The 18,126-nt window shown below is 46.3% G+C and overlaps 1 protein-coding gene across 1 annotated transcript in view; it reads right to left on the bottom strand.

The window, feature by feature from the left end:
* Window positions 1-17,884, bottom strand: part of CD44 (CD44 molecule (IN blood group)) — a 157,661-nt gene extending 139,777 nt beyond the window's left edge. Inside the window, exon 1 of the mRNA XM_086959545.1 lies at window positions 17,682-17,884. Coding sequence (XP_086815671.1) covers window positions 17,682-17,748 — 67 coding nt within the window. The 5' untranslated portion in view covers window positions 17,749-17,884. The remainder of the gene's footprint in view (window positions 1-17,681) is intronic.
* Window positions 17,885-18,126: the final 242 nt, after the last annotated feature.

Genomic DNA, 18,126 nt, shown 5'->3' on the forward strand with positions numbered 1-18,126 from the left:
ACCTTCATGCACCGTGTGCCAGGCACCACATGGTGCCTGGCACACGGGGCGTGGATGTATAAGACTTCTCTTTTTCTACTGAGAATTGTAGTGCTGGCTCGCAGCACAAACAACAATGGAAAATAACATGTTTCTGTCCACCTACATGGCATTCGTATCATAATTAGGCAGGTAAAGCTGCACACTACATGTCGGGCGGTCTCCATCCCAAAACGTTGGCAGTCACAAGGTCAACCCACTACTATTGTAATGAGGGCCTTAGTGTTTGTTATCTTCAGTCATTTCTGACTAGCTTTGGCGATGGAGGGCTGATTTGCACTTTCTGTGATAGGCATAAAAACGTTCTGGCTAGATAGGTCAATGGGTTCAGCTTCTACCTGTGATATCTGCTGAGTTCCGAAAACATCTGGAGCATGGATTCCAATCCATCAAAATGTTAGAAGTTTCATAGTGATCACAGACCTTCAGACCAGCAGACCAGTGGTGATGCTGCAGTGTACCAGCAGTGGCGTAGCAAGGAGGGGGGCGGTCTGACACGGGCCGAATACGTTTTGAGGGCAGCAATCACCAGCACCATCCTCCGCTCTTCAATGCGGCCAAAGGGCTAGCTATGCCAAGGGTACCAAATAGAAGCACATACCGTCAAAAGTAATTAATGTTACCAAAGACAGTGCCAACAGTACCAAAGGGACACAAAAACAGTGTCATGGGTACCAAAGAGACACAAGACAGTTTCAATTGTAACAAAAGCCAGTGTGAAGGGCACTAAAGGGTACCAAAGACAATGACAAGGGTACCACAGCGTACTAAAACAGTACAAAAGAGAAAAAGAGACAGACAAGTAAACTAACGGGTACCAAAGACAGTATCAAGGGTACCAAAGAGACACAATGATAGTATCAAGGGTAACAAAGGCACCAAATACAGTGTCAACGGTACCCAAGTGTGCCAAAGACAGTGCTAAGGGCACCAAACTGTACCAAAACAGTGCCAATGGTACCAAAGACAGTGTCAAAGGTATCACAAGCACCACTGTCAGTGGCACGGGTAACAAAGACAGTGTCAAGTGTGCCAAATACAGTGTCAAAGGTACCAAAGGGTGCCAAAGAGAGTGCTAAGGGCACCACGGTGTACCAAAACAGTGCCAATGGTACCAAAGACAGTGTCAAAGGTATCACAAGCACCACTGTCAGTGTCACGGGTAACAAAGACAGTGTCAAGTGTGCCAAAGACAGTGTCAAGTGTGCCAACACATACCAAAACAGTGCCAATTGTACCAAAGAGAAACACAGACAGACAAGTGTACTAACGGGTACCAAAAACAGTATCAAGGGTACCATAGACACAATGATAGTATCAAGGGTAACAAAAGCACCAACACAGTGTCAAGGGTACCAAATACAGTGTAAATGGCACCAAAGGGTGCCAAAAAGAGTGTCAGGGGTACCAAAGAGACACAAAGACAGTACAAAGGGTACAAAAGAGACACATGGACAGTATCATAGGTACCAAAGAGTACACGAGGGTAGAGGCTGCTGTTCCCAGCTCCCCATTAGCACCATGACCTGCAGGTCGTGAGTTTCAATCTCTTCAGTTCCAATGCAAATATTTTTATGCTGCAGCCAAAATGTTACGTTGCCCTTTGTGTGCTCCCTCTCTCCAACGAACGAGGCCGTTTTATGCAATTTATTTCCATCTGTGCCATTTTGTAACTATTTGTTTAGCCTGAATGTAGCACCAACGCTGGGTTACTGAAGGGCAAAATCAGCCCTTCATCCTTCCAAGTTCAGTAAATGTAGTCCTAATATATTTAGTAATAGTAACATCTGTTATTTACAGTTCTTAGAAATGGCAGAAGTGCAATATGAAACACAATACAACAACAGCAACAACAAAAAATGTAACCACAATAATCATAACAATCAAGGCATAATACCAGATGCCTTCATTTTTAAAAAGGAGCACAAACTCGATGCCAGGGAGACAAAGTGGAGTTGCGGCGACCCCTGCACTGAAACAACGACACAACTGCCAGTACTGGGCTATCTTAATTCCTATTCTCCAAAGAACTGTAATGAACAAAACATATCAGTCTGTTGTAACTTATGTCACTAGTTTATTTTAGTCATTTTATCACTAGTCAAAATATTTTTCATTTTTTTAACAGGACATTTCTTGTGCATATACAAAATATGTACAGACTAATACAAATTTTACAATGACAAACAATTTCTTTGTGACTAAACCACACATCCACACCAAACTTTTCTCACAACATACATTCAACTCACATTCAAAAAACATACAACATATACCTCTGAGGTATAGGCCAATGTCAACAGAAGTACTTAATTAAACGAAGATACTTTGAGTGTAGCATACGTTTCTTTTCCCTGTAACTTATATGTTCAAACAGCAAAATCAGTTAGAATACATCTTATTATGTCCTAACCAAGTCCTTCTAATTTTTATTGTTGACAATGGACCAGAAGAGGTTGACGCGTTTCCAACCCCCTATTGCGGGGTTCTCCTAAGGACCAACAAGACTTCTTGTAAATCCTGTGAAGGGTGTCTCATGGGACGGGTGTGGGTATTTTTCAAATTATCTCACAAGCGTAGTGCTATTGCTTGGAGTGCCCGGTCTTGGCGTTGTAATCGCTTAGCCGAGCTTGAAGCTTAAAACGGCGTGCCCTTCATTCGGCAACCAAGTCAAGTCAAGTACCTAGTCAAGTACACTGTGTCTTTTCCTTACAGCGTCTTCAGGCACAATCAATGCAGCTAGTTGGCGATCCTTGCAAAACGCCCTTCTGTCTGAATCATCGCGTTGATTCAGGTTGCCGAATGAAGAACACGCCGTTTTAATCTTCAAGCCCGGCTTAGCGATTACAACGCCAAGACCAGGCACTCCAAGCAAAAGCACTACGCTTGTGAGATAATTTGAAAAATACCCACACCCGTCCCATGAGACACCCTTCACAGGATTTACAAGAAGTCTTGTTGGTCCTGAGGAGAACCCCGCAATAGGGGGTTCGAAACGCGTCGACCTCTTCTGGTCCATTGTCAACAATAAAAATTAGAAGGATTTGGTTAGGACATAATAAGATGTATTCTAACTGATTTTGTTGTTTGAACATATAAGTTACAGGGAAAAAAACGTAGGCTACACTCAAAGTATCTTCGTTTAATTAAGTACTTCTGTTGACATTGGCCTATACCTCAGAGGTATATGTTGTATGTTTTTTGAATGTGAGTTGAATGTATGTCGTGGGAAAGGTTTGGTGTGGATGTGTGGTTTAGTTACAAAGAAATTGTTTGTCATTGTAAAATTTGTATTAGTCTGTACATATTTTGTATATATTTTGTATATGCACAAGAAATGTCATTTATTAAAAACATTTAAAATATTTTGACTAGTGATAAAATAACTAAAATAAACTAGTGACGTAAATTATAACAGTCTGATATGTTGGGTTCATTACAGATCTTTGGAGAATAGGAATTAAGATAGCCCAGTACTGGCAGTTGTGTCGTTGTTTCAGTAGATTTGGCTTAGCCTTGCTGGTTAAGAGTCAAGACCCAGTTTTGTTCTCGCGACCCCTGCACTGGCCCTTGGCAGGAGTAAATCTTCTAACTGTTTCCGAGTACAAATTGGCTCAAAGAAATTGTGAATACCCACAGCTAAGTACATTTATAGTTGTTCTGAAACTTTCAAGTCAATCTCGCACAAAATAATGTGAGTAAGGGCCAGATGTAACAAGTCGTTTGCGACTCACAAAGGCCGAAATTCGCAGAATTTCGGCCTTTACGACTCGCAAACGGACTTTTTGCATTTTTTCATATGTATGAAAAAATCGCAATTTAAGGAACCGCAATAATTTGCGATTCCTTATTTTGCCATAGCATTTAAGGAATCGCAAATTTTAAGATTCCTTAAATGATATGTATGAAACATTTTCAAATTGCGAATTTGTGTTAAGAAATCGCAAATTACCACCAACTTGTAGTTGGTGGTAATTTGCGATTTCTTTTAAAAATGCCCTATTTGGCATTTGTGAGGGTGGCATGTGACACACATACATGCCCATAGGGCATGCATGTGAGCCACATGCACACACATATAGATTTCAGGGGTGCAGCAGGGTGTCTTTGAGACACCCCTGCACCCTTGAAATAATTCTCAAATTGCGATTAGCAAATTGCGAATTCGCAATTTGAGAATAATTGCACTATCATTCCTATGGGCCTCCTGGCCCATAGGAATGCATTAGAAATTATTCTTTATTTGCGAATTCGCAAAATGCGAATTCGCAAATAAAGAATGATAAGGAATTGCTAAAAATTTGCGATTTGGTACATACATTCCATTTTGCGAATTCTAAATAGCGATTCGCAAAAAATCGCTATTTAGGATTCGCAAAACGGAATCTTGATACATCTGGCCCTAAATCTTTTTAGGAATACAAAAGAATATTACTTAATGTTGTGAATCACATACTTGACTTTGCACTCTTAAAATCCTTTTGCACGCATAAATGAAACTAACGCTTTCACATGTCTCTGTGACTATGGCCCTCAATTATTATCTTCAGTGTACTAAAGAATGTTGTATGACTAAATCTTCACAATTCCACTTGGTGAACACACAAAGAACTGTGAACGAAAATGGTGCGGCGCTCAAATATAAGAGTGTACTTAGGAAGATAAATAAAACCAGAGTAACTGGTCCATACACTGAGAAGACCAGTCCACACCAGTCAGTGCCAGGCCAAAGCCAATTCCCGAGAGGCCACTCCTACATCAACCTTATTGAAAATTGAGCACAACTTGATTGGTTGAAACAATCTTATCCTATTAAAGTGCTGGGGGATGTGGCACATCCAAATAATATTTATTGACACTTGGGACACACACTTCAATAATTTCCAAGTGAAATCATTTGATCACAAACCTAAACAGACCTTTCTCAAAGATATCCCGGGTCGCTCGGATCATGTGTTAATAGAAAAACAAATTATGCGCAGGGTAGACAATTATGCGGCAAGGGAAGGCGAATTCTGAGGTGTATTATCAGATTATGCAACTGACGATTGATTATTTGGCAGATGTAACGCATAGCTACTCTTAATTAAGTACCATGGATAAATACTATTTAAGGATCCACAAGAAAATGGTGCTCAATCACGACGTGAAACTAGAAAGTCTTCTTCAAATTCTGCATAGCGCTGAGTCTTGCGAAACAAGTGCCGCACGAGTTTTCACCATGAGTGCCCGCAGTAGCTTTCCCCTCGGTCACTTCCCGTTTCTACTTGTATCACACTCTCTTCACCACAGTGAAAACGTTTGAAAAAGGCACTGGTTTAAGTGGTGGTGGGGTTATCACCACCAGTAGCCTCAAGTTCCAACCTTAAGGTTCTGGGATCTGTACGTAACCTAGAATCTCCGGTTTTATACTATGGCCGGGCTGAATCAGTCTATCATTCTTCAGAGGTCGATGACGGAACCCTTTAGTGACGGCTAATATTAGTAAGCTATAATCAAAACACGACAAAGCAGTAAAATCCAGGCCACTATGTGATACGTAAAACAATACGTAGAACAATCTATTTTTAACAATTAGTATAGTAGGCCGGTGTCCTTGCCTTGGCCAATGACGTCCTTGACGTGCGCTGTACTCTGGCACAAATCTGCGTAGTTGCTCAGTGGCATACGTGCATGTTTAGCCATATATGCTCCTTTTGGCGACACCCCGTCCACCTACGTCTTTTCCAGTAATTCATAACGAGAAGCTCATTGCAGGGTCACCCAGTGCAATAAGGTGATGGGCTGGACCAGCGAGGATACAGACATGGAGGGAGGAGTGAATTCACAAACTGATGGGTGGTTCTAGGACCTGCTCACAGTTATCGGGCGTCGGTGCACGACGTCCGGTGGTCCAATATTTTCTCTGCTAGTTGGCGCATAACGTGACAGGATAGCTCTCAGCATAATGTGTTACAGGGGAGTTGAAAAGTTAGGCCATCCGAAGCCACGTTAAATGGCGCACAATGCCTATGCCAGGAGTCTGAGAGGAACTAAGGAAAGTATGTCCAATAGTTTGAGGTAAAAATTAGAAATCTAATCGTATGATCTACATTCCCATAAGCTTTACACATGTAACCATCTGGTGGTCACCCCTTGCCCCGTAGCACTTCTCCCTGTGCCTCAAACCCTTGTGTCTTACACCAGTAATATCTGGTGGTCACCCCATGACCCCGCAACTCTACGGCCAGCCTACCTGTCCCTTGTGTCTTACGCCTCTAACATCTGGTGGTCTCCCATTGACCCCGCAACTCTACTGCCAGCCTACCTGCCCCATGTGTCTTACACCTGTAACATCTGGTGGTCACCCCTGGACCCCGCAACTCTAGGGCCAGCCTACCTGTCCCTTGTGTCTTACACCTGTAACATCTGGCGGTCACCCCTTGACCTCCCATCTCTACGGCCAGCCTACATGTCCCTTGTGTCTTACACCTGTAACATCTGGTGGTCACCCCTTGACCTCGCATCTCTACGGCCAGCCTACCTGTCCCATGTGTCTTACATCTGTAACATCTGGTGGTCACCCGTGCCCTCGCATCTCTATGGCCAGCCTACCTGTCCCTTGTGTCTTACACCTGTAACATCTGGCGGTCACCCCTTGAACTCGCATCTCTACGGCCAGCCTACCTGTCCCTTGTGTCTTACACCTGTAACATCTGGCGGTCACCCCTTGACCTCGCATCTCTACGGCCAGCCTACCTGTCCCTTGTGTCCTTCACCTGAAACATCTTGTAGTCACCCCTTTACCTCGCATCTCTACGGCCAGCCTACCTGTCCCTTGTCTCTTACATCTGTAACATCTGGTGGTCACCCCTTGCTCCCGCAACCCTTCTCTTCTCTCATTCCCTAGTGTATTACACCTGTAATATCCAGTGGTCACCCCTTGACCCCAAAACCCTTCTCCTCATCCCCCCTTCTCTGTGTCTTACAACTGTGACATCCAGTGGTCACCCCTTGACCCCGAAACCCTTCTCTTAAATTTAAATCAACTTTTTTGCAGTTCACACTCTACTTTTTTATTAAAGGAATACATTTTTTTTCAGGCATCCACTTTATGAAACCTAAAACTAACTTAAAAAAAACTTCTTTCCAGGCATCCACTCTCCCTAATCTTGAAAGAAAATTTCAATTAACTTGTTGAAATAATGCGATCAACCTTATCCTGCAACTAAATTTAAATAAACTTTTGTACAATAACACACTCACATTTTCCAAAAAAACGAATACACCTTTTTTTTCTGGAATCCACTCTCTGAAACCTAAAACTAAAATTTAAAAAACGTATTTATAGGCATCCACTCCACCTAATCTTTCAATTAACATCCGTCCAGCGGGGGACACTACATCATCGCTGCCAAGACCTGGAATGGCCTGCCCTTCCCTCTTCGTAAAGCCCCCTCCCTGGCGGACTTCAGAAAGAAACTCAAGACCTGGCTCTACAACCGAGATGTCACACCGTGGAGAAGTGTGGCTCAAGTGGTTGGAGCGGCAGACCCTGATGCAGAGGTCTGGCCCGGACCAGGGTTCAATTCCTCGCCTCGGCGGTTCTTTGGCTCAAATTACCCCGGACCTGACAATTCTCGCCTCGGTGCCTATTCCAATCATTGAGTCCCACTCTGTAACTCTGGGCATTAAGCTTGCTTAATCTCCACAACGGCCCCTCGCAGCGGGATGCCTGGCTTTCACCTTGGGGATGCCCAGTAATGGGTTATCTCGCAGGGGAATACCAGGACGGGTTCCCTAAGCAAGCGCTGCAACGCTTTCGGGCAGCCATGCGCTCTACAAATCAAATTTCATTTCATTCATTTCATTTCATTTCACCCAGAGAGCCAAATACACCACAAATGACAGTGCTGTGCTTTTCAAATGCTGATTGAATGATTGATTAATTGATAGAATGGCCGCGAGCCGATTAGATTGTCGTGGTGCGGAGTATTGATGCAGATTGGCGTAGAGTAGAGTGTTGTGGAGTGCCATAGAGTGGATTAGAGTTTAATAGAGTAGAGTATCATGGAGTGGAGTGTCATAGAGTGGAGTAGAGTGGCCTAGAGTGAAGTGGCGTAAAGTAAAGAATCTATTAGCATAGAGTGCATAGATTTAGACTAGAGTAAAGTGGCGTAGAGTCCATTGGCGTATAGTGAAGTGATGTAGAATAGGTTTACAGAGTACAGTGGATTACCGTAGAGTGATGTTTTGTAGAGCGATGTAGACTGGAGTGCCACAGCACAGCATAGAGCGGCACAGCATAGAGTGGCACAGAGTAAAGTAGAGTTCTCGTGAATGCAGTGGTAAGATTAAAGTGTAGCGGTAAAGAGTACCGTAGTGCAGAGCAGAATCGACTGGCACAGAGTAGAGTAAAGTGGCACAGAGTGAAGTGGTGCAGCGTAGATTGCAGTGGAGTAAATAGGAGTGCTGCAGTGTAGATTGTTTCAGAGTACAGTGAAGTAGTTTAGAATGAAGTGGTTCAGGGTTGAGTGCAGTGGTGTAAAGTGCAGTGACAGTGCACAGTAGATTAGACTGGTTAGCAGTAGATAGACATAGAGTTCACTGACAGAGTGGAGTGGTACTGCACTGGCATAGAGTGCAGTGGCAAAAAGTAGAGTGGTGCAGAGCAGAGTAGAGTGGCGCAGAGTAGAGTAAAGTGGCACAGAGTGAAACAGTGCAGGGTAGACAGCAGTGGAGTAGAGTGGAGTTGCGCAGAGCAGATTGTTTCAGAGTGAAATGGTCTAGAGTGTAGTGATGCAGGGTAGAGTGCAGTGGTTTAAGAGCACAGTGGCACTAAGTGCAGTGGTGAACAGTAGATTTGAGTGGTGTACAGTAGATCGACATAGAGTACACTGGCATAGAGTGGAGTGATGCAGGGTAGAGTGCAGTGGTTTAAGAGCACAGTGGCACTAAGTGCAGTGGTGAACAATAGATTTGAGTGGTGTACAGTAGATCGACATAGAGTACACTGGCATAGAGTGGAGTGGTGCTGCACTGGCATAGAATGCAGTGGTATGGAGTGCAGTGATGTAGAGTAGAGTGGCATAGAGTTGAGTGGTGCAGAGTAGAGTGGAGTCACCTAGACTGGAGTGGTGGAGAGTGCAGCTGTGCATAGGCATAAAGCAGAGTGGTGCAGAGTAAAGTGCAGTGGGGTAGAGTGTAGTATGCATGGTGTGGTAGCGTACTGCATTACAGACAACACATCTTCAACTGAAATGAGCATTACATTTGTACAAACATACAGTTTTCCTTATAAAAGTGTACAGCACACAAACTATAATGGGTGGAACTGTCATTACCTAGTGTACTGGAGTTTTTTTATTGTATTAAAATATTTATTACCACCACATTTCAGAATTACTAAAAAATGTGTTTAATTTCTGCTACCTCAGTTCTGAAATATCGTCACAGTTCATTTACAGGCATTTATATATTATTGTGTGCTAGAAAGAGCAGTCCCTCAGTAGCCAGCATGATTGTCACATAAATCCTCTCACTTTGGAGTCAGAGAAAGAAAATAGTCCACACCAAGCTCCCTCCAGACAGCGCCTGACATTTGACCTCAATCTTTGAATGCAGAGCAAATATGACAAGATAAGAACAAGGTTGAAAGGCCTGTTTACAGAAATCGAGCATTACTGGTAGGATATAGTAAATATAGGAACAGTAAATACCATATTGGCCACAGAAGGGAGGAACTCAAGCTGGACAGCCTAAAACAAATAGAGCCAGCAGATAGACAGCAAGGAAATGTGAGCAGCAGACCACAGAGCCAATGGGGAGAAAAGGGTGGAATGCATTCCCAGGGGAGCTTTCTGAATGTCCCCAGGATGTTGTCAGCAAACCAGGCAGCACCACTGTCTGATAGGCTGCGACCTAAAAAGGAGCTCAGTGCCAGTGGCATAGCTAGACCTACTACCACCTAGGGCAGACCCTAAGTTTACCGCACGGTACTTGTAAGAGTGGGGGGTGGGAGGGTGGGAGGGTGGGAGCGTGGCGGCCGACTTGTACTGGAGAAGGGTCTGGCGGCCAACAGACAACTTGTTCTTAGGGGGCAGGAGGATGGTAGTAGTTGACAAACAAAACTTGCTCATCTCCGATACCACCAAAAACAGTGCTTTCAGCTACATTGTGCCAACCCTTGCCCTCCCCAAAAAAGCAAGAATTTTCAACATGGACTAACAGAGTATGTTAAAATCAGTGAAGGAAGTCTTTCATGCCCCTGGGCGTATGAAAAGTGGGCAAGGAGGGTGCTACTGGCCATCTGCCTTCTGTTGATGCCAGAGACCGCGTTTTTCACATAATCACAGGGTGTGATCTTAGGCAAATCACATGCTTTCCCTGTGACTCGATTCCCTTCTCTATTCATTCAAACCGAGTACAGTTATGAGCAGCATAAACACGTGCCAGCTGGCCTACACCCCAAGTGTGATGATTGTCATGAGAAAACCAAGGTGCCGATGTGGTGCTATGAATGCTGTCCTGCTAAGAGCCTCACAGTCCCAGCCATGCTGTGGTCCGTAGAGCCCTGGACCAGGCCACTGACGTCCTCATAGGCTGGTTCATAATACTGTCTGTGGTCCTTAGAGCCCTGAGATAGACCACTGACGTCCTCACGCGCTGGTACGTAAAGCTGTCTGTGGTCGGTAGATGCCTATGACTAACCACTGAAGCCCTCACAGGTCGGTGCATAAAACTGTCTGAGGCCCGTATAGCCCTGAGACCAGGGCTTTAAGTGGGCCGGGTCTCACCAGTACTGATCACTGGCAGTTTTTTAAAAGAGGCCACCAAATGAGTCCCTATTGGGCTCTGTTTTGTGCCCTGGCACAGGGGGTCAGTTTTTGCCATACTGCAGTGACAGCAGCCACATCATGTGCACTGCTCACACTGCTCACTTCTTACTAGTGGAGTACTTACGGAATGACGTCATGCCGGATGAGCGTTGTAGGGGAAGGGGAATTCTTTAAAGAGAGTCATTTTCTCTCTGGATGTCCCTTCTCTTTTTGAAACTCAGGAGCAGCAACATTGTTGTGGTGTCTCCAGGGTTTTAGGCGGAAGTTTTTTCAATATTATATACAAGCCATAGTTGCTGCTTATTTATCTTATGCAACTAACAGCCATTGACAAAGCCAATAGTCCTGACTCTTTGTAGGTATGATGTTACTTGTTGTATCATATATCAGAATGCAATGACTGAAACAGCAAAATACAAGTTGGGCTGTGCACTATGCTAAGCACAGATTTTTGACTGATGTGTTTTCAAGAGATGAGGGGTGCTGGTGGAGGGTGGCAGTGAGGGAATCAGAGGAGGAGGTAGTAGGAGGGACTATGGAGCGATGAGGGGCACCGTTGGAGGGTGACGGTGAGGGAATCCGAGGAAGAGGTCATGGGGTGGAGGGGGAGCGAGGGAGAGATGAGAGGCACTGGTGGAGGGTGATAGTGAGGGAGTCTGAGGAGGAGGCCATGAGGGGGAGGGGCTACAGAGAGATGAGGGGCACTGGTGAAAGATAGCAGTGAGGGAATCCGAAGAGGAGGTCATGAGGGGGAGGGGCTATGGGGAGATGAGGGGCACTTGTGGCGTGTGGCAGTAAGGGAATCCGTGGAAGAGGTCAGTAGGGGGGCATGGATGGATGAGGGGCACTGCTGGAAGGTGATACTAAAAGTATTTACGGAGAAAGAGGTAATTGGTGTGGCGCCAAAAAAGACTTTCGCATCAGTGCTAAGGCCAGCCCTGTCATGGCCTTTCTGTTTTTGTTTATTTAATTGCAGTCAGGTCATAAGGCACTACTGTGGAACATACTTTAAAGTGCTTCCTAATTATATTTACTGCTATATTCAATGTTTTAAGTTTGAAGGTGATTTTACTAGTGTTTTTAGCGGGAAAAATGAAAGTGGAGCTGATGGTGCCTGATATGGGGCTGGGGCCCAAGGTCAGCTGCGAGATAAAGTGAACTGGAGAGGAGTAGTGGATAATCAAGCCTGTAAGGGAGTGCGTTGCAGAGTCCGGGGTCAGGTGGAGGTAGTAATGAAGAGGGATTCTCCCTGAAGGCTCGCACAGAGGGAGCCCGAGAAGTGTCACTTGCCTGATACTCCCACCTCAGAAACTTCCTCTTCCCATCAAATGAACATTACATGGAAAAAACACTTTTTGAGAGTAATACTATTTAGAAAGAGATTTGGAAAAGAGTGCGTTTTACTGGGCCTTGTAAGACTAAGAAGAGATAAAGGAGGGCCCTGACGCCGGCCTGCCCAGACATATGCGACAAATCGAGCCCGCAGTGGCCCACCCAAATGCACCCTTGGCCCACCCAAATAAAAATTCCTGGGGCCGGGCCTGCTTAAAGTCCTGCCTGGGACAGACCAATGACGTCCTCACCGGCTGGTGCATAAAAGCGTCTGTGGTCCGTAGAGCCCTGGGACAGACCACTGACATCCTCACAGGCTGGTGCATAAAAGCGTCTGTGGTCCGTAGAGCCCTGGGACAGACCACTGACATCCTCACAGGCTGGTGCATAAAAGCGTCTGTGGTCCGTAGAGCCCTGGGACAGACCACTGACATCCTCACAGGCTGGTGCATAAAAGCGTCTGTGGTCCGTAGAGCCCTGGGACAGACCACTGACATCCTCACAGGCTGGTGCATAAAAGCGTCTGTGGTCCAGTACTGCTGATAGTGGTCCCAGTGTACCGACGCGCAAGGGGGTTCGCGTGGAGGTGGTGTGCTCCCCTTCCATTATTGGGCTCTTCACCTGGGTACCAAACAACCAGGCCGGATCTTATCCTGAGGTTGGTTTTATTCCAACTACTGACTGAATTGCTACATTAAACTCCGAATTACCTATGATATGTGCTGGGCCTGGGTAAGGATGTCTCCACCAATAGGAAAGTTTCTACAAAATACACACCAACGAGCCTTCATTGGCGACCAGACAGTCACATTTCTTGGTGATGGCAGCAGAGATTCTATGCCTGGCATCACCTCAGACCACTTGACTATTTTTCTTAATGTGACTATCTTTAGAGCCACGCTAAAGTGCCTTGAGGCAGCATGGCACATCACTCAAACAACTACAAAATAAATAGATCTATGCTGGTGAACAATGGGTTTGCCCTTACTGAGATGCCATATACTACAGATAGAACAGGTCGCCATGTTTTCTAAATCCCAGGAAGGCCTGGCAGACATTTTCTTTATATACACAATACACACTTTATGTACCCTTCATGTTTACACTCCAGTGGGTGGGGATCGGGGTGTGTTCTACACCAGATTTACATTGAATATGTAAATTACCCTTATTTTAATTCCTAGGACTCCGTTCACACATATATCGGCACACTTAAGCAACACCAAGAGAAGAAATTAGTGTTAATTACAAAAGCATATTCAAGTGTGGTGTTCATTCACACAGCACGAGTTTGCACAGGTAAAGTTGCCATTGCACAGGTAGGGTGTAGTTGTAAATCTCTTAGTGGGTGCTGGTGGGAATGTAATGCTATCACATCTGTAATAAAACAGCGATGCTCACAAACTCACAAGTTTCTTTGTATTCACAAACATTTCCCAGGTTGTTTTCCATCCAGAAACCAGTTTACCCATCAACGGTAAAAGACGTCAATTTGTTTGATTGCGGCCGTTTGTTTCGGATTCCAGAACGTCTCTTTGGTTGATGATAAGTGGTGAAGTTCTGTGTTCCAGAACCTCCATTTGTTTGATCGCGGCCTATTGTGTTGCGGATTCCAGAACGTCTCTTTGGTTGAGGAAAAGTGGTGAAGTTCTGTGTTCCAGAACCTCCATTTGTTTGATTGCGGCCTATTGTGTTGCGGATTCCAGAACGTCTCTTTGGTTGATGATTAGTGGTGGAGTACCGTGTTCCAGAACGTCCATTTGTTTGATCACGGCTTGCTGTGTTGCGGATTCCAGAAGGTCTCTTTGGTTGATGATAAGTGGTGAAGTTCTGTGTTCCAGAACCTCCATTTTTTTGATCACGGCCAGTTGTGTTGCGGATTCCAGAACGTCTCTTTGGTTGATGATAAGTGGTGAAGTTCTGTGTTCCAGAACCTCCATTTGTTTGATCACGGCCTGTTGTGTTGCGGATTCCAGAAAGTCTCTTTGGTTGATGATAAGTGGTGAAGTTCTGTGTTCCAGAACGGCCATTTGTTTGATCGTGGCCTGTTGTGTTGCGGATTCCAGAACGTCTCTTTGGTTGATGATAAGTGGTGAAGTTCTGTGTTCCAGAACGTCCATTTGTTTGATCACGGCTTGTTGTGTTGCGGATTCCAGAACGTCTCTTTGGTTGATGATAAGTGGTGAAGTTCTGTGTTCCAGAACCTCCATTTGTTTGATCACGGCCTGTTGTGTTGCGGATTCCAGAACGTCTCTTTGGTTGATGATAAGTGGTGAAGTTCTGTGTTCCAGAACCTCCATTTGTTTGATCACGGCCTGTTGTGTTGCGGATTACAGAACGTCTCTTTGGTTGATGATTAGTGGTGGAGTTCCGTGTTCCAGAACCTCTATTTGTTTGATCACGGCCTGTTGTGTTGCGGATTACAGAACGTCTCTTTGGTTGATGATTAGTGGTGGAGTTCCGTGTTTCAGAACGTCCATTTGTTTGATCATGGCTTGTTGTGTTGTGGATGCCAGAACGTCTCTTTGGTTGATTATAAGTGGTAGAGGTCCGTGTTCCAGAACGGCCATTTGTTTGATCGTGGCCTGTTGTGTTGCGGATTCCAGAACGTCTCTTTGGTTGATGATAAGTGGTGAAGTTCTGTGTTCCAGAACCTCCATTTGTTTGATCACGGCCTGTTGTGTTGCGGATTACAGAACGTCTCTTTGGTTGATGATTAGTGGTGGAGTACCGTGTTCCAGAACATCTATATGTTGTCTTGCGGATTCCAGAACGTCTCTTTGGTTGATGATTAGTGGTGGAGTTCCGTGTTCCAGAACCTCCATTTGTTTGATCACGGCCTGTTGTGTTGCGGATTACAGAACGTCTCTTTGGTTGATGATTAGTGGTGGAGTTCCGTGTTTCAGAACGTCCATTTGTTTGATCATGGCTTGTTGTGTTGTGGATGCCAGAACGTCTCTTTGGTTGATTATAAGTGGTAGAGGTCCGTGTTCCAGAACGGCCATTTGTTTGATCGTGGCCTGTTGTGTTGCGGATTCCAGAACGTCTCTTTGGTTGATGATAAGTGGTGAAGTTCTGTGTTCCAGAACCTCCATTTGTTTGATCACGGCCTGTTGTGTTGCGGATTACAGAACGTCTCTTTGGTTGATGATTAGTGGTGGAGTACCGTGTTCCAGAACATCTATATGTTGTCTTGCGGATTCCAGAACGTCTCTTTGGTTGATGATAAGTGGTGGAGATCCGTGTTCCAGAACGTCCATTTGTTTGATCACGGCCTGTTGTGTTGCGTATTCCAGAACGTCTCTTTGGGTTGATGATAAGTGGTGGAGTTCTGTGTTCCAGTACGTCCATGTATAATGAAGTCCAGTTTAGTTGTTGAATCAAGAATGCCCCTGTGCCTTCTAATCTTATGCTGGGTTTTTGCACTTCTGAACTTCTCTTTGGCTCATGATGCCTGGCCGGGTCTCTGATTCAAGAATGCCCCCTTCGTTTCATGACGTCTGATTCGGTTTCGAGACCTAGCCTGCCAAACACTATCTGGGAGGCCCCTTTAAGTAAAATTCGTTATTGGTGGTCCCTGCCGGCGCTGGAGCGCGGCCGCGCCCCTCACACACACAATGTCTTCTCATCTCTTTCTGTAGTCATATCTAAGAACTCGCTCAAACCATTGTCCTTAAAAGAAGCGGTGAAACGTCCAGTGCTGTGCGGTTCAATGCAGCCTCCCCGTGACACCGTATGATCCTCGCACCCACCGTGTGTTGCAGTTTTTCATCTGAATATAGATAGCAGAGACAGAGGGTGCGCAGTTTTCCTTGCGCCACGTCCTCTTTTTTGCCTCAATGTTTTTGAGGCTCGGAAAGTGGCCTCAGTGTAGAGGCGGCTTCACTTCAATGTGTGCGCAGAGCTCTCAGACATTCTCAAGAATCAGAGACACGAGTGGGTGCACAGGCCATTACTGAACATACTTTCAAGGGCGCTGGTGAGAGAGAGAGGGAAACACAAGCCCTGTCCCCACCCAGACCTGATAATCTAGGAAGAGGGGTGGGGGGACCGCACTAATAGACACCGTCTTACATATAGAACTGATTATAGGTGGACCCTGCGCCTGCAGCTCCCTGGTAACGTCTGCTGTAGTGGTGCACACGCAGCGCTGCGAGGTCCTCCGACCTGGCATCTCGGCTCCCAGAGAAGGAAGGCTCGAGCCAAGGACAGAGGAGGCCAGGTAGCATGTAAAGGTGCCCAGCACGAGCCTGCGGGCAGCTTGCATCACAATAGGTCTCTGTTCTAGGGATAACCCTTTTTCAGGATACACGGCATACTCCAGCCGACCGTGTACCGTGCTACTGTGCACGGGGTGTGTACAGGTGTGTGTGTGTGCATGCGCGCGCGCAAATGTACGCATGTACATAAATGGGCAAACGTGCGTGTAACGTATGGCCGTGCATATTTACCTGCGTGTACGTGTGTGTATGCGCCGCCACAAAGGTATGTGCTTGTGTTCACCTATGTGTACATGTACGTTCGCGTCTGTTGTGCGTATGTGCATGCGTTTGCACGTGTGCGTGTGTGTGCGCGCATGGACGTGCGTTCCATCTCATATCTGCACCCACACAGGTTAGAGTGAGAGAGCGTGTGTGGCGTTGACCAGTGTACACACGTGCCGTGACGGATATGTATTCAAAGAACACCGTCTATGATGTCACGAGCACACACTGCACAAGACTCCACCGTCATAGGGAAAGTGCATGGTGTCCCCCGCGTGCAGTGAAGAAACTCTCACCAAAGCCTGCACTGCACACTTCAGCTGCTGCACGGACCTACGCCCGGACCCTTCTTCTGTTCACCCCACCCCACAGTTCCCCGGAGAGAGGGGGCTACTGTTTACTTTGATACACAACTAAAACTCACTGCAGCCATCCCACAGCTCTCGCAGAAGAACCGGGGGCGCTGCCTGACCTTGGACGGGAGGCAGGGACCCTACACGAGAAACCCTGGTCCCCTTTGTCTATTCGTCCCGGGTGGCCACACGCCGAGCTCGACAACCAGCAACTTCTGTGTGTACTTTCCTCGGGACAGCACTTTTTTGTCAGTGCCACGTGCCACCAACTGTGCGTAAAAACGCCAGGCTTTTCAACTTTCTGTGCGGATCCGCAACATAGCATCCTGCTCAGCACGTCTGTGCAGCCTGCAGCCCTCACCCCGTGACATTCTCTATCCTACTGTATTGTTACCGGAGGTGGGGGTGCTCCTGTGTATTATACACACTGGCATAGGTGCCAAGCTCGGAGTCTCTGAACAGTTATTCGAAAACACAAAATACACGTAACATTAAAATAAAGCGCGACCCGCGTCTTCTATGCCATTCCTGACAGCGTATTCCACATATGCAACATGTGTGATGAAAGCACAGACACACAAGCGTGCCGAGTCCTGCATCCAACGGAGACCGCAAAGTCCGCGCGCAAGGCTCCAGCCAAAAGTCCCACAACTTACTTGTGTCAGCCTCGCACATCGCCAGCAGGCACAATCCGAAAGTGAGGGTCAGCACGAGGCGGGCCATTGTGGTCTGTGGGCTGCGTCCCCCCTTCTCACCCCAAGGCGCAATCCGGGACGCAGGAAAGGGATCCGGGCGCTAGAGCTGCGTCCGCGAGCGCACACGGCAGGCAAGGGCTCTATGCAGAGGAACTTGAGGCAGTGACATAAGTTAGGGCGGCTGAGTCAAAGTCACACCCAGGCTGGGGAGAGAGAGAGACAGACAGGAGGAGGGAGGGCGGGAAGAAAGGCTCGTCCCTCGAAGTGGATGGGTAGCTGTGAGAGTTTACTCAGCCTGCTGCTCTTGGCTGACGCAGGGAGTGTGGCTACAAAGGCACGTACTTTTACCGTCCCAATGGCACGTGTCCCCACAACGGGATATGGCTCCCTACGAATGTGCCCGCTC

This window comes from Lissotriton vulgaris, chromosome 2_2, assembly GCF_964263255.1.
Source record: "Lissotriton vulgaris chromosome 2_2, aLisVul1.2, whole genome shotgun sequence".
Taxonomy (NCBI): domain Eukaryota; kingdom Metazoa; phylum Chordata; class Amphibia; order Caudata; family Salamandridae; genus Lissotriton; species Lissotriton vulgaris.